The sequence below is a fragment of the Solanum dulcamara genome, chromosome 5, assembly GCF_947179165.1.
Source record: "Solanum dulcamara chromosome 5, daSolDulc1.2, whole genome shotgun sequence".
In the NCBI taxonomy this organism is placed as follows: Eukaryota; Viridiplantae; Streptophyta; class Magnoliopsida; order Solanales; family Solanaceae; genus Solanum; species Solanum dulcamara.
Window position 1 is genome coordinate 2,528,984 of NC_077241.1, and position 27,412 is coordinate 2,556,395.

The 27,412-nt window shown below is 33.0% G+C and overlaps 2 protein-coding genes and 1 long non-coding RNA gene across 5 annotated transcripts; 2 read left to right on the forward strand and 1 right to left on the reverse strand.

Moving 5' to 3' along the window:
* Positions 1–1,466: 1,466 nt before the first annotated feature.
* On the forward strand, positions 1,467–7,620 carry LOC129888753 (type I inositol polyphosphate 5-phosphatase 2-like). Of its 2 annotated transcripts, XM_055963748.1 has the most exons (11): positions 1,467–1,625; positions 1,730–1,835; positions 2,029–2,115; positions 3,168–3,255; positions 3,366–3,470; positions 3,962–4,754; positions 5,226–5,416; positions 5,779–5,887; positions 6,066–6,214; positions 6,515–6,712; positions 6,804–7,620. In XM_055963748.1, the coding sequence occupies exons 1-11, from the start codon at positions 1,596–1,598 to the stop codon at positions 6,805–6,807; spliced, it is 1,860 nt and encodes a 619-aa protein (XP_055819723.1). In that variant the 5' UTR covers positions 1,467–1,595; the 3' UTR covers positions 6,808–7,620. The 2 variants fall into 2 exon arrangements, with proteins under 2 accessions (XP_055819723.1, XP_055819724.1); XM_055963749.1 differs by lacking the exon at positions 1,467–1,625 and having other exon boundaries at positions 1,819–1,835; positions 3,168–3,250.
* A 2,599-nt stretch (positions 7,621–10,219) lies between these two features.
* LOC129888756 (uncharacterized) lies at positions 10,220–26,479 on the forward strand. Of its 2 annotated transcripts, XR_008766712.1 has the most exons (3): positions 10,492–10,926; positions 25,036–25,069; positions 26,181–26,479. It is a non-coding gene; the product is annotated as an uncharacterized LOC129888756 (long non-coding RNA). The 2 variants fall into 2 exon arrangements; XR_008766711.1 differs by lacking the exon at positions 25,036–25,069 and having other exon boundaries at positions 10,220–10,926.
* Positions 10,541–16,664, reverse strand: LOC129888754 (protein NRT1/ PTR FAMILY 7.3-like). Its single transcript, XM_055963750.1, has 5 exons — positions 16,556–16,664; positions 15,930–16,044; positions 13,171–13,388; positions 11,950–12,509; positions 10,541–11,812 (listed from the first exon to the last, which is right to left on the reverse strand). The coding sequence occupies exons 1-5, from the start codon at positions 16,586–16,588 to the stop codon at positions 10,936–10,938; spliced, it is 1,803 nt and encodes a 600-aa protein (XP_055819725.1). The 5' UTR covers positions 16,589–16,664; the 3' UTR covers positions 10,541–10,935.
* Positions 26,480–27,412: the final 933 nt, after the last annotated feature.

Here is a 27,412-nt window from a genome sequence, read left to right on the forward strand (position 1 = left end):
GCAGGGCGGAACTTAGGGGGCGCTCGGGGACTAGAAAACACACTATATATGGCGGAGTCAAAATTATTGATTATATATATATATATATGTGTGTGTGTGTGTGTGTGTATGTATAGTAAATGTTGAGTTTTTTTAATTTCTTCTCGTATTTACTTCTCTATATTTGAATCTCGTTAATGAAAATTTTGATCCATCACTAAATATCAGATAACAGTCTTACAAATTGCGTATATTTTTAAAAATAGGAGGTTGCATATAAATTGAAATAACAGATATTTGGTGAAATAATTAAGATGCATGTACCAAACAAACACCATGTTATAAATTTTCTATATTATATATAAGGGTTGCCACTTGCCAACCAAGATTTTGGTCACCAACAGTGAATTATGGCCTTAATAAAACAAGTGATTAATTAATCTTACTAGATCCTAATCTTTCTGAATATTCCATTAATTATGTGATTCTTGGACTTTGTCATTTGTCGTTTGCATGTGGATTTTTTTAAATTGGAAAAAAGAAAAAACATTAGTACAAATCTTTCCTAACTATTTGTGTCAATAGCTTATGTTAGCCCACTAGGCATGGATCTATTTATCATTTGAATTTAGTACTAAACAGTTGTTAAAGATTGAAAATGACTTTTCCTATTTTTATATGCTTTTTCTTTGTGTTTACTTGAAATTTCAGCAATATCACCACCTTTTTTTTTATATCTCATGGAAGGACCTATTTTTTGGGACCATTAACAAAAAAATCGATATTTATTTATCTATTTTTACAAATGCAAGTTGAGGAAATTGATGGCTGTTAAGCTTGGCCATACCTTTTTTCTGTCATGTTCCATTTGGTCTTAGTAAGAATCTTCTTTGTAATTAGCAACAACTTGTTTTTTTTTTAGTTTCACACTCTATATTCAGTATCTATATTGAGTTTGACTAAATTTTAATTCACGTTGTGAAATTATATTGGAGTTTGACTAAATTCTGATTTACGCCACAAAGCTATATTGGTGTCTGACTAAATTCTGATTAATGCTGTGAAGTTCACTCCCGGACAAAGGCAATTTTATACTTAGGTTTTAAACTCGAGACATTAAGAGGTCGTTTTGTCCGCAGACTAAACAATCCCGAGATTAGACTACCTTATCCCACATGGAAGGTGGGATAAAATAATTTCAAGTTTGATGGGATAAGATGAGATACCTAAGATTAAGATTGAGATTAATTTTATATAGTGTTTGGTAGAGAAAACAAATTTAACCGGGGATTATAATGTCAACCGTATAAAACTAATCTCAAACTTATTCCTGAGATATCCACCTTATCTCGCGTACCAAATGATTCCTAAGAATGAAGAAATACTTACCGATCTACAACAACTTTGTTGGTAAGCAACTTGTTTGTTAAATGGTCTAAGAGAAGGCCCTTAAATACATATGAAACTCCAAGAACACTGGCAAAAAGAAGTTTAAGTCTTTTGTGACTTCTTTTTTTATCTTGGCATTCTTGGGAACAAAACATTTACTAGCATTTACTGTTTCTTGAACTTCATTAAGTTTTAAAAGTTTCCAACTTTATTTTGTTCTTGTGCAAATGAAAACTAGAAGAGGAAAAAGATCAGAGGTATGTTTTTTTTAAAAATTTATATTGTATAGTATATTTCTTAGTTATTTGTTTGCTTTAGTGGGAGATTAATTGAAGAGTGATTTGTTTTGTTTTGGTATTAGGCATTTTGGCCCTCAATTGTGATGAAGAAATGGTTGAATATTCAGCCTAAACTTTATGATTTTAGTGAAGATGAAGTTGATACTGAAACAGAGAGTGAGGATGATGGTATGTTTCTTTTTTCTTTCTACAATACCATTTAAAGAAATTTTCTTGATTTTTCTTTCAAGTTTCTTAGTTGTAGGGGTAAGATTGCGTACACACAACAACCTAGACTTCACTCGTGGGAGTTCACTAGATATGTTGTTGTTTCTTTTAAGTTTCTTGATTAGTTTTTTTTTTTGTGGGAAAATATTTCTAGCTTGTTCACTTAAAGATGAAAGGGTGCATGAAGATCATTGGCATAGATCACCAGGGAAACCTACTGACTGCCAGCCTCAAACTTCAGGTACTTCTTGAAATTCTGTTTCAGTTTATGCTTTTGGCTAACTTGTGCACGACTCGACTATTCCATTAGGTACTAGTACCTCAAACTAGCACAAACATCGAATATCTCTGGCCACCTAGACTTAAGCAGATGGGAAGAAATCACCTGACATCTTTTTCCTATTTTTCGTGTTTCGGTGATTTTACCCTTCCACATAAATACAAAACTTTTAAGTTTATAGACTCGAGGATGTTCCCGCCAGAGTTGATATCAATTTACGCATATATCCAGCCGGGATATCAGATACTGACCTTCAATAACATCACCATCTCCTTTTATTTTGTTCTATGCTTGTAGTTGAGTTTGATTGTTATAGACTTTACAATCATGACTCTTTGATTGTACTGAGTTTCATGATCATGCCTAAATTTTGCATATTATTAGAGGTTAAGATGCAATTTTGACTAAGAAAATACTAGGCGACTTATTCCTATCTCCCTAAGCCTTGGTTAAAAGTTACCTGTTACCTACGTAAGTGGAAGGTAGCAGGTAACCAGTGGAATAATAGAAAGACTCTACTACAATCATGACTTTGATTGTGCTTAATTTCATGATCATGCCTAAATTTTGCATATGGTCTTTCGAAAACAGCCTTTTTATCTCTACGAGATAATGGTAGGGCCTGCGTACACTCTATCATTCTCAGACCCCACCTAATGGGATTTCATTGGGTATGTTGTTGCTGCCTAAATTTTGCATATGATGAGAAGTTAGGATGCAATTTTGATCGGAAAAAAGAAATACTAGACGATTTATTCCTATTTTCCTAAGTGTTGGTTGACATTTACCTAGTACCTATGTAAGTGGGAGGTAGCAGGTAACTAGTGGAATAGTAGGGGCGTGTGCAACTGCCGTTTTCTGTGGACATACACTTAATATAGTTCCATTGTCCCTTAGATATCTCAATAATTCTATTTTTTCCAAATATATGCAGCTATTATATGCCAACTAAGCTTTAATTTCTGTACTGTAAAATGTAAATTATGTTGAAAATTTGAATTGGAATTACTCAGGAAAGACTTCAACCAAGTATTCATCTAGACACAGGAGAGGGAAATCAGAAACTCCGAGAGTTCAGTACATTAATACAAAAGAAGTGAGGTTTGGATTTAAATCCAGTTCATTTCGGTTTGCATTTTTGTGATACCGGCTATCTAAGTTATAAGATTTTTGTTCCTCGGAGATTTACATATTCCCTGATTTTCCTTCAGAGTTACTATAGGAACTTGGAATGTTGCTGGAAGACTTCCAGATGAGGATCTTGAAATTGATGAGTGGCTTTGTATGAATGAACCAGCTGATATATATATCCTTGGGTATGTGCTTTTTTATCAATTTAACATTTTTCAATCGATCTGTGTATCGCTCTTCCTCTTTGCCTTTTACCAAAAATGAAATCCATCGAGGGATGGAACTATATGCTTCGAATGGTGTTCAATTGAATTCCCTTAGTTACAAACAAAAACTGGATGTATTGACGAAGTTTGTTGCCTATCTGTTGCTAACAAACTTTCATGATAATTTGTCGCTGAATAGTATTAGCTACGGATTTTGTTGTTTAACAGCAAAATTTGCTTGTTGCTTCAAATCTTTGGTGTGACAATCTGCATTTTTTGAATCCCTTAGAATTCCTGACTCCCCTTGTTAGAATTCCTGACTCTGCCACTAAATCCATCGTATAACAGGTCAAGGATTTGCAACATCCCATCCCCTTTTCGCATCGTAGCACTTACCTTTTTGTCTAGCCAAGGGATCTGTTGGCTAAATCAGTTCAAACTTATAGTGAATTTGTATCTTCTCTTTATAGCTTCCAAGAGGTGGTTCCTCTAAGTGCTGGAAATGTACTGGGGGCAGAAAATAGAAGGCCAATTCCAAAATGGGAGACGATCATACGCAGAGCGTTAAACAGAACGACAGTGGAACCTGAGGCTAAACTAAAGAGTTACAGTGCTCCACCGTCTCCGGTGTTAAGGACTTCTCCTGCAGCCGATATAATTGCTGATGTGGCAACTACTACTACTGCACTAGATATAATGGCAGAGGCGTCGATGGACACCACGTGCTTCAGTAAAGATAACATGATCAACCTGAGGAAGAACTTGCAATTAAAGAGAATATATGGCATTGATTGTGATAGTCGATTGGATTGGCCTGAACGTTCACTCGATGCAACGCCTCAGGTCCTTTCTTCAACTTTTAAGTTGAGGAGAGTATCAAGCAGCTGTGCTCTTGCTTTTAGCAATCATGATGTTGGATTAGATGGTAGCAAGTTAAAAAGAGGGCACCAAAGCTCCGGAGACTTAGGATTGTTATGGACAAATCAACAAGAGGAACCTGAAGTTCTTGATGCTCTTTCTGATGGCTCTGATCAATTTTCTGACGAGGAAAATGATCTCTTCGAGGAATTCACAGAGTTCGAAGATGAAAGTTCACTTCTAAAACATGCTGTGAATTCACATCCGAGGTATATTCGTATTGTCAGCAAGCAGATGGTTGGGATATATGTATCAATTTGGGTCCGTAGGAGGTTGAGAAGGCACATAAACAACTTGCAAGTCTCCCCCGTCGGAGTTGGTCTTATGGGATACATGGGAAACAAGGTATTGCTTCTTCTTTCAAGAATTTCATTGAATCAAATAACAGCATTCATTAGTTGTAGAAAGTGAAACATTTGAATTGAAAAGAACATTTGAACTTTAGAAGACTTTATTCCCCTTTATTTTCCTCTCTTATATTGAATTCCCTTCGGAAAATTATACTGTGTAATTAGAGTATATGAATTGTTGAATGAAGGGGAGCCTTTGAGCAACAATAAGTCGTCTCCGTGTAACCTATCGTTCACTAGTTCAAGGCGTGGAATTAACCACTGATGTTTGTGTCAGGGAAAGTTGCCTACAACACACTCCTTGTGCACCGAATTGCCCTTTTCTATATATAAATTGTTGAATCCACTTGACATAAGGGAAGCTTTTAGTGTCAGTAGTTCAAAAATTGTTTTAGGTTGAAGGTTCGAATCCAGTTGTCTTGCATTTTCTTGAACCTATTGCTGACTAATTTATGGTGCTATACAGGGATCTGTTTCTGTGAGCATGTCTATTTTCCAGTCAAGGCTATGCTTTGTTTGTTCACATTTAACTTCTGGTCAAAAGGACGGGGCGGATCAAAGGCGTAACTCTGATGTGTACGAAATTATGAGGCGCACACATTTCTCATCTGTATTCGATACTGATGCAGATCAACCACAAACAATTCCATCTCATGAGTAAGTAATAATCCCTCTGTTTCAATTTGTTTGTCTGATTTTGACTTGACACGGAGTTAAAGAAAGTAAAGAAGACTTTTGAATCTTGTTGTCTTAAACCAAAGATATGTAAAATGTACCAAAACGTCCTTTAATCTTATGGTTTTAAACATGCCATACGTAGTATCTGATCCTTTTTACATTATTATTTCTCTCATAGTATGGATGATTTTCTCAATTATATATTAGATTTAGACGTGACGATAACTGCTCAGTGTTTTTCTGTTCAACAAGAAATAGCATATGTTGAAGTTCTAACAAATAATTGTATTTTCTATTTTCAAATAAGAATGCATTTATACTCCGTCCTTTAATGTAAACAGTCAGATATTCTGGTTCGGGGATTTGAATTATCGAATCAATATGTTGGATGCTGAGGTGCGGAAGCTAGTTGCCAAAAAACAATGGGATGAACTTCTCAACAACGACGAGGTAAGACTCATCACTAAGTTAAAAGTACGAGTTTATATTCTGCGCACTCATTTCGGAAACAGACTCTCTATCTCCATGAGATAGTGGTAAGGTCTGCGTACATCCTACCCTCCCAAGACCCCACTTGTGGGATTTCACTGTATATGTTGTTGTCTAACAGTATTCACCACATTGGCAGCTAATCAAAGAACTTCGAAGTGGCCATGTCTTTGCCGGTTGGAAGGAAGGGGTGATTAACTTTGCACCAACATACAAATATGAAATCAACACGGATAGATATGTCGGAGAGACTCCAAGAGAAGGGGAGAAGAAGAGATCTCCGGCTTGGTAAGTGAAATTTTCTTTAAATGGACAAATTTCAAAATCTTGGAGTCGAACAAGACATTGTCACAATCACGACATTGCAGCATATTTTGATAGGATTTAACTTACATACTTTACACTCTCAGTATATTTTAACGTGTTGTAGCATGTTACCTGCCTTATTTTTTAGGTTACTAGTCCCACTTATTATGGTCGATCACATATAGTTATTTTTATATATCCATAGAGTGTATTGACTGTGCATAAAAGTTAAATTCATTCTGAAAATAGACGTTGAAATGAGTATTTCCTAATATCGTGCAGGTGTGACCGTATACTGTGGTTAGGGAAAGGTATTCAACAGCTCTTTTACAAGCGAGCCGAGTTAAGACTCTCTGATCACAAGCCTGTAAGTTCAATCTTCTCGATAGAAGTTGAAATATTTGATCACAGAAAGCTCCAGAGAGTCCTCAATGTTAACACTACCGCTGTAAATCCGGAGATCCTGCTAGATATTGAAGAGTAAGACTTAAAAGCCTTTTCAGATAAGTTTCCATCAAGAATGAGAGTAAGTGAGTTGGTACTAATAACACGAAAATTTTGGTATTTTCAGTTAGGAATAAGAAAAGAGGCATCGCGTACATATGTACTTCAAGGTAGAGGCGAAATCCAAGACCTAGAGTCAGTGGATTCAGAATGTCTTGTACTTTAAAGATGATAAGACATGAGTTCGCGAAATCATTATGAAGCATCGTGTACATATGTACTTTAAGGCAGAGGCGAATCTAATATCTAGAGTCAATGGATTCAGAATGTCTTATATGACGCGGACAAGCCAGCAAGGTCTTCAAAACCATGTTACTTTGAAGAAGATAAGACACGAGTTAACAAAAGAAATGTCGGTGTTTTCAGTTAGGAATCAGAAATGAAGCATCGTGTACATATGTACTTTAAGCCAGAGGCAAATCCAGGATCTAGAGTAAGTGAATTCAGAATGCCTTAAATTATATGACGGATAAGCCTGCAAGGTCTTCAAAATCCTGTTATTTGGAAAGGTGATAAGACACGAGATGAAATTCGTGTCATTCAGATACATAACATATAAACATATATACTTGAGCAATGAAGAGTTGGAACCACAATGCGTTTAATGTTTTGTAATTGTAACAAAAAGAAGTCTTGACAAAATTTTGAGTGAATTTTCCCTTATTGTAAAATTTTTCTTCCCAAGTTTTTTTTTGCTGTATTGTTTTGTAAATTATGAAATTACCTCTTGATACACATTTTAAAGTTTGCTTTTAGAGTAGACATCTTTTGTGTTTGTAACAGGCTAACCTAACAGAAGTTATAGTGTTTTATTCATTAACTCATGTAATGGAGTTTCTGTTTGTGAAAGGAATCAGGGATTTATGTTTACTTGAGTTGAGTATCTATCAGAAACAAGGGTAAGACTAAGACTGTATAGATACCCTCCTTTCCGGATCATAATTATAGAATTACACTGAAGTGCGTAGTTGTAATTCATATATCTTATAGTGGAAAGCAAAAGGGAAGGTTGTTTTATTCAATTTTTAGTTTCAAGAAACAAATAAGACAATAAAGAGCACAACAATGTTTGAGTCGGCAATCAAAGTTTAGCCACAATTTCAAATGTATTTAGAAAATAGCCATTTTTTGAAAAGTTTTTGAAAGTTTGAAGCTCCGAAAACCATATATAAGTTTTAAACTAGATTTCATGAGATAGGACATGAACACACACTCAAGTCCAAAATAAAAGATTCAGAAAATGAAAAATAACTAGGATTAAAACTTTAGTTATAGTGTAATAAATAAAATGAAATGGAATTAATAATATTTGTGGTCCTTTGGTAATTAATAAAATTTTAATTTTAGTCTTTATGATATTCAACTAAGTATATTTAACCTTTAATCACTTGAAATGTGCACTTTTAATTCTTTTTCTCGTAAATAATCATAATTTTTTGAGTACAACAATAATAACATACCCAGTGATATCCCACAAGTGGGGTCTGGAGAGGATAAAATGTACGCAGCTCTTACCACTACCTCATAGAATCATAATTTTTTGAGTATTCTGTTAAAATTGTATTTTTGCTCCGTATTTGAGTATAATGTACTTCTTAAAAAAAAGTCTAAATACAATACATTTCCAATATAAAAGGACCAAAATCAAAATATTTTAATTAATTAAAAATTAAAAATGTTAAATTATGTATTATAGGGACCAAAATTAGAATTTACCCACAAGTGAGCAACCAAGAGTGTTATTATCCTTAACTTTCTTATTACTCCTATAAAGATGAACACATTTGGTAAAATAGAAACTATTTTCCCGCATAATATATTCACGATAAATCTCCTTACTGGAACGTACGTTTTCAGATCTGAGGCGTTGTACCGCCTTTCGTCGGAGAAGAACGTCGGTGATTTGTTATTTTCCGATTCTATGCCGCCGGAAACAAGTTGCTCCGAATTTAATCGTGGCCGTTCAATTCCTTTGATCAAATTGATGAAGCTGTAACATCTGTAAGTTGTGTTCTGTTATCAATTACTATCGTCTTTACATTTGATTTGCACAGTTTCATTTAGTGATAGTCAATTTGATTAATTTTTGAGGGAAGCGGAACATAGATAAGTTTCATATTTTTTCAAAAATTGAAGTAATATAAGTTGCATTTCTCGATGTTAATATGGTGAGTAAAATGCATTTTTGAAAAAATTGGTTAAAATTCCCCCTAATTTGAACCTGTAACATTTGTAAGTTGCGGTATTATCAACTACTATCGTCTTTTCATTTGATTTGCACATTTTCGTTTACTGATAGTTAATTTGATTAACTGTTCATATTTTTTCAAAAATTGAAGTAATATAAGTTGTATTTCTCGATATTAATATGGTGAGTAAAATGCATTTTTGAAAAAAATTGGTCAAACTTTCCCCTAATTTGAACCTGTAACATCTGTAAGTTGCGGTATTATCAACTACTATCGTCTTTTCATTTGAATTGAACATTTTCGTGTATTGATAGTTAATTTGAGTAACCGTTGAGCGAAGCGGAACATAGATAAGTTTCATATTTTTTTCAAACATTGAAGTAATATAAGTTGCATTTCTCAATATTAATATGGTGAGTAAAATGCATTTTTGAAAAAATTGGTTTAACTTTCCCTGATTTAAATCCGGAAATCGGAAAGAGCTAAGCATTTTGGGACAAAGGAATGTTTGATGCTTAGTGTTCATATATCATTTGATTGGTGATTTTTCGGTTTATTGAGAGTCAATTTGATTAACTGTTGAGCGAGAAGCGGAACATAGATACATTTCATATTTTCAAAATTACAGTTGTATGAGTTGCACTTCTCGTGTTCTCCATATCAATATGTGAGGAGAATGCATTTTCAAAAATTTGGTTAAACTTCCCCCTAATTTGAATCACAGAAATCGAAAAGAGCTAAGCGTTTTGGGACAAAGGAATGTTTTATGCTGCTTAGTGTTCATATATTATCACACATAAGATGAAGGATTATTTTGAGTTTTCTAAAACTATTCCGGTTGTATAGGTATAGATGTGTGCTGCTCTACAAATCGATGCTAACAATAGCAATAACTTGTTCAATGAACCTGTAACATCTGTAAGTTGTTTTACGATCAACTACTTTCGTTTTCTCATTTGATTGATATTTTTTTTCCGGTTTTTTGAGACTCAATTTGATTAACTGGTGAGCAAAGTGGAACATAGCTACATTTCATATTTAAAAATCACAGTTGTATGAGTTGCACTTCTACTCACCATATACAAGTTTGTAAGGTCCAAAGTTGATTTGTGCCTTAGCCATTTATTTAAGTAGAAATCATGTTGTGTAGTACTGTAGTTGGCATCTAGGCTATAGTTTGTAATTCTTTCTTACATGCAGTTGTTTTTAAGCTTAACTTATTCTTTCTGTGATGAAATACAGAAGTTCTTTAAGTGTGGTTTATTATTTTTCGATGTTACCTGTGAAAGAAAGATAACAGTTAGATATCTTTGTGTTGCATTTCAGTTCAGATTTCACCATGTCTAGTCATCAGCATCTCAGTTCCATCTGGATTTTCTAGGTTTACTACACCTAGGAAACAAGTACATCAATATCGCGGATAAAATAAAACAATGGAGGTTTTTTTTTTCTTTTTTTTTTTGTAATTTCTAGTGTTGTATTTCTTTTCTCGGAATTTGCATTCTTTTTGATGACCTGAATCCCTCTTCGGATAGTCATATTTCATAACTAGTAAATGATGAACTTATGTTCTTCATGGAACTAATTTTGTGAGGAAAACACTTAGAGCTCTGAATTGCATATGAAATTAATGAGATCTTTTAATACATGGAATTTTTGGGGGGTACAGCAGTACTTTCAATAGTTTCCTGGATACAGGATAAACCAATCCAATTACATATCAATCTAAAATGCTTGTCAATTTAGAACTAATATGACAGAACCAACAAATGCAGCAACAACGAGAAATGGTGGACCTAGAAATTAAGAGTAGTCCGTTTCCCTGGAGAATTCCGCAAAGCTGGGAAATTTGAATTGATTGGGTTGGAGCACTGGAGAATTGAGGAAATCCAAAATACCAATCATGAACTCTACACAAAACGTTGTTGTGGTGACTGCTGCACATCTTCCTCTTATTCATATGGTTTTGGCAAAACATGCCTAAGGTATGATCCATATCAGGTACGTATGTTAGACCTCACACTTGTCCTCTTCCTCGTTTTCCTGAATCTTTTCGCTATGCTTAATATTCTTGTACCACTTAGCACATGCAATGTATGCAGCCAAATCTATTAGTGTCAAACCAGCTAATAGAAAATAGAATCTGTCTAAATGGCCTTTGTTAAGGTTTCCTGGTATCCATCCAGGCATGCTATCAGTTGCTGATATTTTCATCACTATGCTCACAAGAAAGCTACTCACGTAGTTCCCTAAAGATATCGATGTCATGCATAGTGCACTTCCAAAGCTTTTAAGTCCATCAGGTGCTTGCGCATTGAAGAATTCTAGTTGAGCTACATACATGAATACTTCTGAAGCTCCTATAAAAGCATATTGTGGGACTTGCCAGAAGATGTTAAGAGAGCTTGAGCCTTCACAGTGTTTGCAGTCATTACTAGCATACTTAAGCCTGTAGCACTCCACAATTCCCGATGAAAGCATAGCCATCACTGCTATGACTAGTCCAATACCCATCCGTTGAAGTTCAGTTAGCCCGGCATCATCATCCTTGCACTTCTTAAACCTTCTGACTAGTGGATTAAGAACTCTGCGATTGAGAAATATGACGCCTGCTACACTAAGGATGTCAAAGGTAGACATGCTTGCTGCTGGAATTCTGAAGTTTGCTATTGTTGTTTTCATGGCATCACCTTGCTCGACAAAGAGTGATGCCATTTGCGTGAAAACTACAGAGTAGATAATGGTACATAGCCAAATTGGCAGAAGCCTTAAAATGCATTTAACTTCCTCAACTTGTGATATAGGGCAGAGACGCCACGGGTTGTGAACACCCTGCTTCTGGCTGTCGAGTTCCTTTGATGTCACCACAGCTGCTCTGTCTAAGAATCTGCCAGAAGAAAAATCCAGTTTAGTGCATTATAGAATGTCAACTAGATGTCCGTGACTTAAGCTCTACGTGACTATGACTTTGTCAATGGTTTAAATGACAGAATTAAGTCACAAATATGGTGCATTTCTACTTACTTGAAACCATGGGTGTGCAGCATTTTTCTACCACCAGTTGTGTCATCTTCATCTTCCCCCTGGTAGAAGTCGTCTTCATTTTCCGGTGTCTCCACTTTACCTTTCTTTGTTGCTGCAACTAAAACTTGACCAAACCTGGAAAGAGGATTGCCACTAGACTTGAAGTGTCTGTACCTAGGAGTGCCTCCAAGAAAGAGCATCAATGCTGCAAAGGCAGACGCTGCAGATGCCCAAAAACCAAGAGCCCACATTCCTTCATCCTCAAAGTAGTCTAGAATGGTGTTGGAGAAGAGTGATCCAAGGTTCATGAACAGATAGAAGTAGCTGAAAAAGGCTACTTTAGATGAACACTCCCTCGGATGCTGCTCGTCAAACTGATCAGCCCCAAAGGTAGCAATATTTGGCTGATAACCACCATATCCTAGGGCAATCATGTAAACTGAGACGTAGAATAGACCAACCTCCATGGTTGAATGTTCTCCACATACAGTCGTTCGATTCCCACAACCTTTAGGTTTGAGCAAGTAAAGTTGTGATGCTAGTGCTAGTAATGACAAGCCCTGTCAATTAAGTTTCAAACATAGTAAGAGCAAGATTGAGGACTCTTGTCAATCAACACAAAATAGCCGGAAAAAAATTAGGTTATTACTTCTCATTTGCTTAAGCCTTAGTGGGCAAAATTTATTCAGTACCCATGCTTGTTGAAGGTAGAAGGTACTTAGTGGTATATTCAAGGTGCACCCAAGCTAACTCGAACATCATTGTTGTGAGAAAATATAGGAATAGTGTTGTGCAAAATTGTTGTAGCAATATTAAATCTTATTGATTGTGAATTTATGTGCTAGTGTGTTCTAAGTGGTTTTTCAATATCTAGCACCCGAAGGTGTGAGCTAGTGGTCAATAAAGTGGTTTGAGAACTACGATGTCTCAGGTTTCAGAGACAAAAACACTAGGTGATTTCTTTCTATCGTCTAAGCCTTGATGAATAGAGTTATCCGGAACTTGTGCTGGTGGTAGCCTTGGTAGATAAGAGTTACCCGGCTTGTGCTGGTGGTAGCCTTGGTAGATAGAGTTATTCGACTTGTGCTGATGGGAGATAGCAAGTACTGTGTAAGTTTAGTCGAAATGCGCGCAAGCTTAGCCCAAACATCACGATTACATTAAAAAATATTACTTTTTTCAATATCTGGATAAGTATGATGGGAGGTAGTGGATACTTACAGTTACATAGATGACTTGGAAAATGGCACAAGTTTTGAACCTTCCCCAATAAGAGTCACTCAGAAAAGCACCAACAAGGGAGCAAATATAGACTGTGCCTGTCCATTTGCTCACACTATTAGCAGCATCAGCATTGTTTTCTTTTAGCACCCTTGTGAGGAACAACACCAAATTCACTCCAACTCCAAAAAATGCCAGAGTTGCTAAAGCTTGATTCACTACATAGTCAAGATGGAAACCAAATGTCAATTAAAGAAAGAAAAAGTGACATTGATATTCTCTCCGTCCCAAAATAAGTATTACCTTAACAAAAATGACGTCAATTAAGAAATCAATAAATACAATATGTAGTTTAATAAACTATCCCTACTTAATAAATGTCTCTTGAAAATTGAACACTATTAAGAAGATGGAGTATAAACGACTCATTTATTTTGGGACAACTTTCTTTTGCTGAGGCGACACTTATTTTGGGGTGGATGGAGTTATTGTTTACTCAATACATGTACTGGTTGAAATAATACAACGATACAATGAAATAGAGTACTATTTATTTATCCTTACATGGTGTTTATACCAATCTAATAACATAATCTTAGTAGTTTAAAATTAAAGTGAATTTATATATCACTTAATCATGGTTAAATAGATACTCCCTCTAGTCCTTTTTATTTGACTTTTAGTCTTTGCACACTTATTAAGAAAACTATTTTGCAACAAAGAATTAAGGATATTTTAAACTATTAATCATTATATTCTCCAATTTAAGCATAGAAAATTATATTTTTTCAATAATTTATCTAAATCATTTATCATTTATTAGCAAGGATAATGGTGGGGTGAAAATTAACACCTTAGTTTTTGAATTAATGATTCGAGTACAGATAAATCTTTATCGTAAAATAGTTGAAAGGAAGCAGCAACCTAATTCGGTCACTATCATTTAAGATATCGACGAATGTTTTAAATAAATATATATTTGTATGTATATGAAAAGGCAAAAAAGTCAGGGATAAGTGATAGTCCAGATCACATAATAAAGTGACCCACCCACCCACGCACCAAGAATACTAGTTTTGTCATCAAAGATGACGTTTCTAACCCCACCACATTTTTTCGAACCCATTTAGCCATAAGAATTTTTTTATTTTTTTCTAGATTTTTTTTTACTTTATGTAAAAATCAGCTTTTGATCATAAATTTCAAATATAACTTGAAGTTATATTTAAAATTTGAAAAATACTCAAATTCTATTTTCATTTTTTTCTTTTTTCAAATTACCTTAATTTTTTATTTTTGTAAAAAATAATCTCATTTAAATTAAATTTCATATTTCTTTTTATATAAGTATATTTAGATTTTGAAATTTTTATTGCAAAAAATATGATCAAATACGATTTTAATTTTAAAATTTTTAAATAAAATAATTTTTCTGTTATTTTTGTGGCCAAACACTCCCTCCATTTCATAATTATGTGTCAATGATGTCTTTTCCCAGTAGTGCATGCTTTTCTTGTCACTTCACTATCCATCTTTTGTCTTCCACACGAATTTTGCTATTCTACACAAATCCCTATTGAAAATTTATGAGTATCTATATTTTCCGACTTGGGTCGATAGCGCTCTATTCGAAATTCAATTATATAATTTTTTTTAAAATTTTGTATTTTTCTACTCAAATATGATACTATTATGTGCGGCAAAGTTCAAACGCATTAGACGTGTTTGATTTATGTATTTTTTTTCATAACCAGCAAATTTGTGAGGGTTAATAGTGCACTTTTCGAAACTCAGATGAATATAAGTATGCTTCTTTTATCTTTTTTCGTTTTAAGTATTGAACTCTTGTATATTGCAGAGTTTGAATATCTGGTGGTGTGCTTAATCTACCATCACGAGTTATCCTCTTGCCTATGAATACTACCTATATATCTTTTTTTTTCTTCCTTATATCCAACAAATTAGATTATTTAGGGTTATTAATGCGTTGTTCGAAACATAGATATATAATAATTTTTTTAAAATTATTATGATCATACCTAATCCACGTATCACGTGTTATACTCTCACATGCAGATAAAACACTAGGGGCAAAAAAACCTATGTACTATCTAATAGGCCAAGTAAATTTGACACACGTCGTAGTTTTAGTGCAAAGTGTTAGGCTTTTTTGACCTTTTCATACTCATCATTTTCTAGCATCCAGACATATGATAGCTGGCTTCAGTTACTCTAGAATTATCGTGATTTATTTTTTCTCTTTTTTCCCACACCCCACAAAATTAAAAAAGTATATTACAAAAAATAGATTGGAATGAGCAGAGAATTACATATTAATATTATATTAGTATACATAAATAAACAAAAATCAGTTCGAACTCAATTTTAAAAAGTTAGTTTAAGCGGTAAAAATTGTTCAAAATCATATGAAAAAAATTATAACTTATGTGACATTTTAACATACTCTTCATTTTTAAAATTGCACATTTTGAGTGTGGACGAATATAACATTAGCAATTTAACTCTGGACCAAGTTTAAAGATTGAATCTTAAATTCATAGTTTAAAAATAAATAAACTTAATTAGTTATTGTGGATGCTGAATTTATATACGCTGTACATGATATAATAATTTTAATGAAGATAAGCAGATGCAAATATCACTACTACTTTATGGCATTTTCGTCTTCTTATTTTTCTTTTAAAAAATAAATAATTTTTTTAATAATATGATTAATATATTCAGAAAGAAAATCTTACATAGTATCATAACTCCAGCCACCCATTTCCCACTTGTTTCTCTAATTGCTGGATTTCCTTTCAAATCAACACTTCCATCCTTGGTGCACTCTATATCTTCCCCTTTTAGCTTAACCTGATTTTCATAACACGAAATTTCATAAATAAATAAAAAGCTAGTGTAAAAAATAGCTTTTACTATATACTAATTAGTCATCAAAAGATAATTGTAAATAATTATTTATAAAATAAGATATTAATAACTTGAAAATAAAGCAGTTTGCCTCTAGTGTAGTGTGCAATGTAAATTCTTTTATCAGTGTATATAAGTTAAATTTATAGTTCGTATGTACAACTTTTTGCATGAGAAAACATTTCCTTTGAAAAAAGGAATATATTGCACATCATCTGTGTAACCTTTTGTCTTCAAGAATCAAAGTTTGGTAAATGATAGACACTACAACTAGGAAGGAAGAAAGTTGTTTTTTTTCTTTAACTACGAACGATTTAGCGATCGATATTTTATTTAGCTACAAAATTTAACGGTCACTAATTTCTAATTTTATTTTTGTAGTGATTTTGTAATCTTTATGAAGATGATCAAGAGAAAGAAAAGAGAGACAACCTAGATGTTGAATATTACTAACCTCTTTGGAGAGTTCCAAGCAAGCCATTGACATAATGACTCAAAGGTTTTGCTTAATTAAAAGATTTGGTATATTAGTGAGTTTTCTCAATGGTGGAAGATGAAAGAAGAATTAAACCAAGAAAGAAAAGAGTTTGTGAGTAAATTGCAAGTGAATGAAACTATATATAGAAGTTAGAGAGAGTTAAGTGGACGGTAGAGACAAACTGATTTTTAATATTAGTAAGGAAAAAGAAGAAGAAAGAAGTAATATGCACAAGACCTTATTATTATTACTATTTTAATTTAGTTGATGTTTTTGGACCTAAGCAAATGGGATATGGGAGGGTAGCTTACTTTATATTTATGATCTAACACATCAAATTACCTAATACTGAGGGTCCCCGCTCTACTCCTCTCTTCGAAAGTCTCGAGTTCGAGTCTTGAGTAATATTGTCTTTGATAAAAAATGCTAGCTTTACCTTAAAGTATGACTTTTTAACATGAGTTTAAATTAATCAAACTTCAAAGTAAGTATTGAACATTAGATTAAAAACCAAATTAAAAAAAAAGACTAATATTGTGGGTTGCCACCAAAGCTTGTGTTGAAGTGATCGTGATTGTCAATTCTTAATAAGAGTCTTGATTTCGAATTCTGGATTTAGATCATTTTTGATAGAGAGTGCTTTACTAGGACGCTCTGGTGTGAAATCGAACTAACCGAGCCTTAAAATAGGCACCAAACATCATATGAAAAATTAAAAAGAAAAAAGACTAATATTGAAGGGTCCCATTTGAATGTCCTTTGGTGTTCTCTCAATTGGTTGAGTTGAGTTGAATTGACACATCAAACACTTTAGTGTGAAGCTCTGTTGAATGGTTTTAGAGGCCTGTGTTACAAAGTTGGACAGGGACTTTGATTTTGACACTTCTATTAACCTTATTTGCTTTACCTAAATTATTGTTTTTTATTTCCTTTTATATCTTCCCAAAATTACTCTCTGTATTTTCAGTTTTATCAAATGTTTTATCATTACTTTATGTTTAAGATGATAAGCATATAATTGATTATCAAGAGTACATCTCAATTATATTAAATATGGTGAGTGTTTGTTTCTTCATTAAAGGAGTGTTGTAACTTTAGCTAAAAAAAAGTTTTATGGTGTTAAAAGAATTTACACACGTCATTTTTTTTATGACAAGAAAATCAACAGTCACCATTCTTTGGGTGCGCACAGAATAAACTGCTTTTGTGCAATAGTTTGCAAACTACACAAAAGAGGTAAATTGCACTAGGCAAGCTTCGTGCGGCGAGCTCAACCTAGAAGGCCAACCCCCAGCACAATTTGTGTGATGAGATCGACCCAGAAGGTCAACTCCTTGCTATGTCAAGCAAAGGGTTTCAAACTTGAGATCTCCGTCGTGAAAATCTCAAGCCAAACCATCTAAGCCACCCGTAGGGGTTATAATCATATCACTTATAAAATAATAATTACAAATAGATTTTTATATAAAAATTAATTAGTAACCTGATAAAAATAATAACTAAGTTGCTTTCATAAGTTGAACTATATTTCCATTGTAAAGAAAACTAGCCATTAGTGCGTATAATAAATTAACTCGAGTATTTCCTTACCTAAATGTATTGATTAAGTATGCCAAAGCTATTGGTGCCTCAACTTGATTTTGTTTTTAATCTACCATTTGATATCTGATATTTACTAACCCGGCGAATTTTAAATTCATGTCGTGTATTTAGAACTCATCAACGAGGAAAATATTTACTATCAAAATATAACAGTTATATTCTTAGAACTCGCCGAAGCTGTGGGATGTAAAAATATATCGGTAGGGGAGCGTTCCGCCTTAGAGAGAAGCCTCCGCGCGAGTGGTGGTGGACGAAGCGAAAATCTCTCACCCATTATAATATGGGGAACCACTTGCATTCTTCAAGTGAAGATTTCTCACATATCCCTATATATTTTTAGGCAAATAGTAAGTAATACCTTTTCCATGTTTATATCTTTGAGTTGTCAAAATATCTTCCCACAAATTCCAATAAGCCAAAAACAGTTCCCATCACTCAGTTAAGTCAAATAATAGTGTGAGTTGCTACTGTGGTTTTAGCCACATAAATATGTGGGTATTTGAACTTGAGTATCTAGGAAAAAAATAAGAATATTTGATGGAAAGATGGAGAATATTTTTAAACACCCGTTATAATACAGAAGTCTTCATAAAATTAATTCATCAAGTTGGTGATAAAATCAATAGCCATTTCAGTAGTGTTCTATTTAGATTACACACGCCTTGACTACCTCATCAAGTATCTATTATGTACGTACCACCCACCAGTAGAGGTAGTGACTAGCGAGTAACTATACTCTAGATTAGACGGATGAAAAAAAATCACCTTAATAATTTAAATTTTGTTGGTTTTCATTATAGTACCTATTAGCATTTCTTTCACTAGGTAGGTAATGACATATCAATAACAATGAACTTCTCATAAAGATTTCCATCAATTATTCCTAAATTAAATAAGTCACAGTGCATAATTATTTCATTTTGCTCTTTTAAATTATATTCCCTTTTCAAACACTGTCAATTTCTTTTGATTATATAAGGGGGTCCACCTTTTCCTAATATATTGACCATGTGTGGATTATGATAGAAAATTTTGTGGCAAATTAATTTTTTTATTTATTGTATCTCCAACAGTCACTATACAGAGAGACAAAGAACAAGATATGGTGGAAAAGTTAGGTAGTAGTAAGAAGAAAAAGAAAAGTTTAAATTAGGATTATTATTGATTTTTTTTAGCAAAAATACAGTGATAACTTGACTTTTAACAGCTGGAACCAGGATTCATTGTGTCAAAACATTCCACCTATTTGGAATTTTGGATGGTTGGAAATATATGAATGTTTTTTGTATTTTTAATTTTTTCGATCATCGAAAGCAATTTTCACTGACACAAGAATCTCTTCACATCAATCTTCACTATGATAGAAACCAATAATGAATTACTGAAGGCTTCGAGTAGTGCGAAATAGACTAATCACCAGACTCCTTTAGAATAAATTAATTGTTGGAATTTAAATTCTAAAACAATATAGTATAAAATATATTTATAAAATTATGTTATTTAAAAGATAATTATAAATACTTCATATGTGTATATATATATATATGTGTGTGTTCTATATGTGACTTTTTCCTGTCTCGAATGGTTACCAAGAAATAAGTTTAATTAAACAGAGTTGTGGAAAAGCTGTCATTTAAACTTTTGCTCTAACAAGTGGAGATAAGTTAAATAATAAATTATGATATATAGTTTGGTAAAAGGGGAACGAAAGATATATAAGAAGCAAATCTTCTAAGTATGTCAGGCAAATAATTAAATTGTGTTTTTATGGAAAGCACTTTCCTTCTGACATATTCATGCCACGACCAAGTTTAAGTTCTCTGCATTGATATGGGTGTATTACATGATCAAATTAAGGTGATTTATAATAATATAGAGAGAGAGACCAAATGGGTAGGTACTAAAATTAAGGAGATAGACGGGTATAAACTTTGGTTCTCTGGTAGATCGAAGTATAGGAATGGGGTAGGCATTTTAGTAGACAGTGATTTAAGGAATCAGGTGGTGGAGGTTAGGAGAATCATTGATAGGATGATGTCGATTAAGGTGGTCGTTGAAGGGACCACTTTGAACATTATTAGTGCTTATGCGCCGCAATCGGGCTTAGCCGAGGAGGGGAAGAGGCGCTTTTGGGAGGATTTGGACGAGTTAGTGGGAAGCATACCGCCTACTGAGAAGCTTTTCGTGGGAGGGAATTTCAATGGGCACATCGGGTCTATTTCGACAGGGTATGATGATGTGCATGGATGCTTTGGCTTCGGGGACAGAAATGGAGGAGGAGTTCACTTTTGGAGTTCGCAAGAGCTTTTGGATTAGTGATAGCCAATTCGAGTTTCCCAAAAAAGGAGGACCACTTGGTAACCTTCCGTAGTTCAGTGGTTAAGACTCAGAAATCTACTATACCAGATCAAGGTATAGCTAGTCCGGCGCAAACGGTAGTCGGTAAAGATAAACATAAACACATATTTTTTGGGGAAACTTAATTGTAAAACTTATAAAAACTTACATGACTTTGACTGAGAGAGGTTTCCCTTTCGGGAACCCCAAAGGTCTTGAGATATAAAGAAAACTTCACACAACCACACTTGTTTTATTACATAAACAGCTTTAGTACAACTAGAGAAAGGTTTTTAGAAGGGGACTGGTGTTTTTACAAGAAGGGAAGGGGAATATGTTGGAGGATTTTCTTACACTTAGACTTGGAGCGTTTCTCTCTAGAATTCTGTCTTTCTAACTTACATACTTCTTCCTTATATAGAGGTAGAGATAGCAGAATGAAAGGATTAAAACACTGCTACGTGGCCTTCTTCTAGACGGCCGACTTGTTGATAAGGTTTAATAATGCGCGTTGGGTGCTCATTTGGCCCCATCGTCACATGCATTATCAATCTATCTTTTTGACCGACTATTTACAGACGTGTGCTTTTGTCAACAGTCTTTCCCTCTTTTGGAGGATAGTGATAAAGTGACAACACTCACATAATATCTGTGGACATACCCACATGACACACTTATTTACTTATCTTTATGTCTTTTTCTTCTGGATTATATGTCTCCTCTTTGTCTTTATCTTCTTGGATGCTTCTTCTTTAAGTATCAAGATTATGAAGGGCAATAGAGTCAAAACTCATGCCTGAGTCGTCGTCTTCATATGGGTTTTGGGCATCTTGGTAATTATCGTTCTCATAGCCTTCTTCTGAACTGGTGTTCTTATTGGGCTTGTATTTGTATCTTCGTCTGATTGAACTCTTCTGTTTTCCGGATTTGGACTGTCTTTACTAATAACATGCTTATCAGATCCCTGGTCTTTGAAAAATTGTTCTAAAGTCTGCTTAATTATGGCTTCAATTTTTTTTTATAGCCATATTTCTTTAAGAACTGTCTTGGTAGAAAGTTTTAGGTAACCTTCTTCGTGAGGAAGAAGATTCCTCTTCTTCACTTTTTGGCAAAGTGACAGCCATTAACGAATTTGATTTATCTTTACCGACTACCGTTTGCGCCGGACTAGCTATACCTTGATCTGGTATAGTAGATTTCTTAGCATTCAGAGGGGAATGCACACCCTTCTCATCCATTTTTGGTTGAGATGGAGAACTCATGTCTTCGTTCTGAGTACCTGTATTTGATTTAGCTATGAACTTACCTTGGAAAGTCTCCAGCTGTTTCATAAGTCTCATTTTTTGTATTTAGTCTTTTGAAGGCTTCGATCATGGTAGAACAATGGTCGCAAAATATGATTTTGTCTGTGTCTTTCTGGATGTTGTATTGGGGTATTTGGGCTTGGTTTTGTCTGAGGGTTGGAGAAATGTAATAGTTTGGGCCCAGAATTCCTCTAGCATAGTTTAAGGCTTCTGTAAAATTATTAAAATATTTGAAGAACGGGTTCTTCACCCCATTTATAGAGTCTATTACTTCTAACCAAGTCTGAAAAACGCCATTTGTTTTTCCATGTATGACTATATAGTATTTAAATTTATTTTCTCTATTTTTATCTGAGAAATATTGACATAAAACATTATTGGCTGCAATAAAATATTTTGTGTCTTGTTTAGTATATGCTATTCATAAGTTGTCTATTAAACATTTTTGAGTCTTATCTATATTACAGTCTGGGAGTATTCTAAAAGACAGGTTATATTGAGGATATGAGATTAAATTAAATTTACTGAAGTAAATTCGTTCCATCATCTCAATTGTTTCCTAAGGTCTGAAATTAAACTTACCAAGCAATGTCTGAGCGTATGAGTCTGCTGGGGCTATTCCCTTGCCTTTGTCTGCTGGCTGTTGGCCAGTGGGTCTCATGCTGAAACACAGTTGTTTAATTAGTTTTTACTTGCAATCGACTCAACTGATTAGCTAAATCATTATCTTTTCCCTTACATAGTCAAAAACTATATTATTGTATATAAATATAACATCCATAAAATTTAGTTATCTTCTTTTACTACTTGCTTTACTATTGATTGTCTGGTGAAATTTTACTATTACTTCGCAATCCGTTCTTACTAATACTTCTGATTTATTTAGTATGTATAATTTAAAACTGTTTAGTCCATATATTATTGCTAAAACTTCTGTGTCTATACTACTCATATTTTCTTTTTCTTTATATTTACCACTTTGATAGACACATATTTTTAATACTATATTTATTTGGTCTAGTTTTTAAAACAACTCTCATCCTAGCTGACTTCCATCAGTTTGTACTATTAAATAATTTGTTTCGAGGGGGATTTGTAAATATGGTATATGTTTAACCTTTTCTTTAATTTGCTGAATTAGTTTAATATCTTCTATGTTAAAATATTTTTGTCCTTTGCTACCTGTTTTAGCATATAAAGGTCCTGCTATTTTTCCTAAATCTTTAATAAAATTTCTAGCATAATTTACTAACCCTAGAAAATTTTTGTAGATGTTTAGTAGTATCTAGTTTATCTGGCATGTCTAGTACCTTTTTGGCTATGTGTGGTTGTAATTTTATTTTACCTTCTCTTATTGTTACTCCTAAGAAATTAATATGAGTCTTACATAGTTCCATTTTATTTTTGCTAATTATGATTTCATTTTTAACAAATAAACGGAACACTGTTTGTAAGTGTTCTAAGTGTTCTTGTATGTCTTTGCTAAATACTAGTACATCATCTACATAAACTAATACAAAGTTTTTATACTCTCCGAATATAGTATCCATTTTTCGTTGAAAAATAGGTGGTGCAGTCTTCAACCCGAAAGACATGGCTAGCCATTCGAAATGTCCTTCTGGACAAGTGAATGTTGTCCATTCTATACTTTCTTGGTGTATTTTTACCTGCCAGTATCCTGATTTACAATCAAATTTACTAAAAAATATTTTACCTTGTATTCTATTTATTAGTTCATTTTTGTCTGGTAACTTGTATGCATCTGTTTTAGTGTTATCATTTAATGTTTTATAATTAATTACCATTCTTGCTTTTCCTCTTACCTGCTCACTATGGTTTCTAACCATGAATGCAGCTGATCTATGTTTTGAGGTGGATTGTCTTATTACTTCTAGTTTTAGTAATTCTTTAATTTGTTTACTAAATTCTTCTGTATCTTCGTTATTGGCTTCGATAGCGGCTGTTTTTATGGTATATTCTGGGTTAATTATCTATAGTTTACACATAATTTTGTTATTATCCCAATGTACTAGGGGTCTTTCTCCGATTATTTCCATTTCATCTAATATTAAAATTATATTGTCTAAATCTTTGGAATTTTTTATTTTTCCTAGTGCATTTATCCCTTTTTGAAAATTATAAAATTCTGTTTCTATATTTATTAAGGTGTAATCGTTTTTCAAGTCGTCGAGGTATGTATCTTCCTGTTCTTCATACATGTTTTTTGTGGTACAGTTATTGCAACCTTTGCAATCTGTACAACAAACAACTGTTTCTTCTTTTGGCTGTGTTTTTAGTTGAGATCTTTCCTTAGTAAGAAACTTTTCAGTTTGTACTAGGGTATAAGTTATATTTCTAAATAACATTATTCCGTCTCTGGAAAACAAACAACTTTCATTATTTTGTATGAGAAAATGTAATCCTATTACTAGGTCGGTTTTTTATGTCTAAGTCTTTTGCGAGTATTTTATACATATTGTAAGTAGGTTTATAAAATTCATTACAAGTGTTAATAAAGCTTATTTGGGCTTTGTCTATGTAATGATTGTAAAAATTATAGGTTCCATCCATTTGTATTGCTGATATAGGTTCTTTAAATGTTTTTAATACTTTTTCTGGCAATATCTTTTTATTTATAAGACAACTCGTACATCCTGTGTGTACTAATGCTAAAGTTTCTATTTCTATGTCTTTAATTTTAATTCTAGCTAATACTTTAACTGTTTCAAATTGTTTGTATTCATTACAGATAAGGCCAGTATTATTTTCTTCTATATTCATTAATTCTGTTTCGATATTATCTAAATGTATTGTTCCTAGCGTTTCTTCATTTTCTTCTACTTTTTGTTTATCCTTTTCTAAATATATCAATCTTTGTTCTATTTCATTTATTCTAGTTTATAAGGTTATTAATCTTAAATCTGTTACTGAGTCTTTTGTAATTACTCTATCTTGTTGCTGTTGTTTTTGTTTTTCTATGTTTATTTCTAATTTAGCTTCTATACACGTAATGCATGCTTCCATGTAACATTTATTGCATTTGGCTCTGTTTGCTCTACTGGGGTACCATTTACATATGTTACATTGATTACTGTCAATACCTTTATATCTCTCAAAATTATGGTGACATTCCATTCCTGCGTTCATCATGGTACTTAATTGTAAATCTTCTAAATTTAGCATTCCTCTATTTAATTCTATTTCGTTTACTAGGTTATCTTCATCTGAATCGGAGGATTCGAATTGGGTCTGTTCTGCTACTTCAACACTTACAATGGAGTATATGCTATCAGTATCTGACATACATTCGTCTACATTTAAAAGTGTCTCCTGCAATTCTTCTATCAATTGGGAGTTTCTAGTTCTAATATTATTTCTTTTAGGGCATATGTTGGCAAAATGGTCTATACTTCCACATGTATAACATTCGAATTTATTTTTATAGTTTCTATCACTTCTATATTTTCTAACGTGTCTATCTCTGTTTAGATAAGGTTTTCTTGCTGATGATCTTTTTAAGTAATATTTTTTATGTTTATATGGTTTTGGGTTATAGTATAATTGTCGTTTATGCTTCTTTGGCTTTTGTGCTCTTTTATCATAACTTTGAGTTGTATATATAACAGACTTACAAAAGTTCACTTCATTTTGTTTAAGCTGCTTCTGAATTTGTATATTAGTACATTTCTCTTGTAGTATTTTCATTATATGCTCTATCTTTTGTCTTATTGACCATAAAGCATTTGGGTCTTGTATTACTCCTGCTCTCTTATACCATCGTTCTTCTATTTATCTTCCTAGTTCTCCAGGTAACTTATGAAATAGTTTTTTACCTAGTTCGTCATCAAATGTATTACCACTAACTGTACAATAATAAAAATAATCTTTTAAAAAGTCTTTAATATGCATCCAATTCGTGATGCTTAACTGTTCTAATTTTATTACTGCATTTCTTTGTAAGACTAATAATTCACTATTTGGATCTTCACTTGTTAACAAAACATGTATTTTATTAGCAAAATTGTATGAATTTGGTCCTAACTCTATTATACCTTGAAATTCTTGAGGGTAAGTCTGTTTATATGCTTCCCAAACTGCTTTATAGGATTCTCCTAAAAAGGCTTCTAAATATTTATACATTGTTTCTACGTCTTTTTCTTGATAATTTTTTATGAAATCTGCTACAATTATTCATTTTCATACGTCTATTACTGTATTCCACATTTGTGGATCGTGAGCTGCTATATTAAGTATTTTTTCTTTATTTCCTCCTTCTTGTAATTTAATAGGTTCTTCTAAGGGCATTCGTCTACTTGCTGGTTTAATATTGTCTCTTATTTCTATTTCTTGTGTTGCAGGCCATGCCTTTCTTGAAAGATTGCCTGAAGTATGTGTAACATTTGCTGCTGGACTGGTTCTTTGGAAAGGGCTTGCACTATGGGCACTTGTTGCTTCATTCATTAGTTATTTGTAGCTGATTAAGGATGTTATATCATCTAGAGATTCTAGGTCTTCTGTGTCTTTTATGTTATCACTTTCATTTAGTTCTTTAGTATCTTCTATTCTATATGCCAGGTTATCATTTCTTTTTGGGCAAATTCTAAAATGTTTTATAATTTCAATAATATCCTTTTTGCAACCTTTACATTTAAACACACTATATTTATTTTCTTTGTATAATTCTTTTGCTATCGCTATAGCATTATCTACTTCGCATCCTTCTTGTATTAGTTCTATATTCATAAATTCTTCTTGTTCTGTAGCTATTGTACTTTCTGTATCTGTGTCATCTACTAGATTTTGATTGGTATAATTATAATCTGTAAACCTTATTGAAGTTTCTCCTTTGGAACTAGTGTACATTAGATGGTCTTTTGGTATAAATACTTTAGGCTTACTTAATTTATCTAGATTCCATTCTAAACCTGCGTATTCTTCTGGATTGATTTTAATTGGTTTTATCAATTTTATTCCTTTGTTTTCCATTACTTCTACCGCATCGTTAACTTGGACTTTGAATTTTGTATTACTACTCAAAGTCATTTTTCGTATAAATCCTAAACACATTAGTAAGTTATTACCATTATTCATTACATCATATCCTTTGGTTTGTATTCCTATTTTAATATGTTTACCAAATTCATTAAAAAGTTCGGGCTTACATAGAATATTCCTCTATTATTTGTCATATCTACTTCAGTTAATTTGATTATGGATGGATTTTTTCAAATCTGACCATCTGTCATCATATATTACGATCAATACCTTGGCATCCAAATTTTTTCTAGTTAAACCTTTAATTTCTATAACAATCAATCTCATATTCATCATCATTAATCTAGGGCTTTTTATTGTCTTCAAGAAATTAGGAGTTACTAAGTTTAAAACCGAATAATTTTCTCCTAGTGCTGATATTTGTTCTTCTATATAGTGTCGGTATAGTTGAGTATCTTTAGAGAAACATCCTACCTTGTATAGAGTCTCTGGGTTCAATAGTTTTAATTGATTTTGTTGGAAAATTTGTAAATCTTTATCTTTGTCAACTATTTCATTTAATTCATGGTTTTGTTCATCACTAGAGCTTCTCCTC

Bases quoted from the DNA above. Each gene is read 5' to 3' on its own strand.
- LOC129888753 (XM_055963748.1), top strand. From the start codon at position 1,596: ATGAAAACTAGAAGAGGAAAAAGATCAGAG. The intron at 1,626-1,729 runs GTATGTTTTTTT...TTTTGGTATTAG, and splicing joins GAAGAGGAAAAAGATCAGAG to GCATTTTGGCCCTCAATTGT. The intron at 5,417-5,778 runs GTAAGTAATAAT...TAATGTAAACAG, and splicing joins CAAACAATTCCATCTCATGA to TCAGATATTCTGGTTCGGGG.
- LOC129888754 (XM_055963750.1), bottom strand. From the start codon at position 16,588: ATGTCAATGGCTTGCTTGGAACTCTCCAAAGAG. The intron at 16,045-16,555 runs GTTAGTAATATT...TATGAAAATCAG, and splicing joins GCTTGGAACTCTCCAAAGAG to GTTAAGCTAAAAGGGGAAGA. The intron at 12,510-13,170 runs GTAAGTATCCAC...CTTAATTGACAG, and splicing joins TCCAAGTCATCTATGTAACT to GGCTTGTCATTACTAGCACT.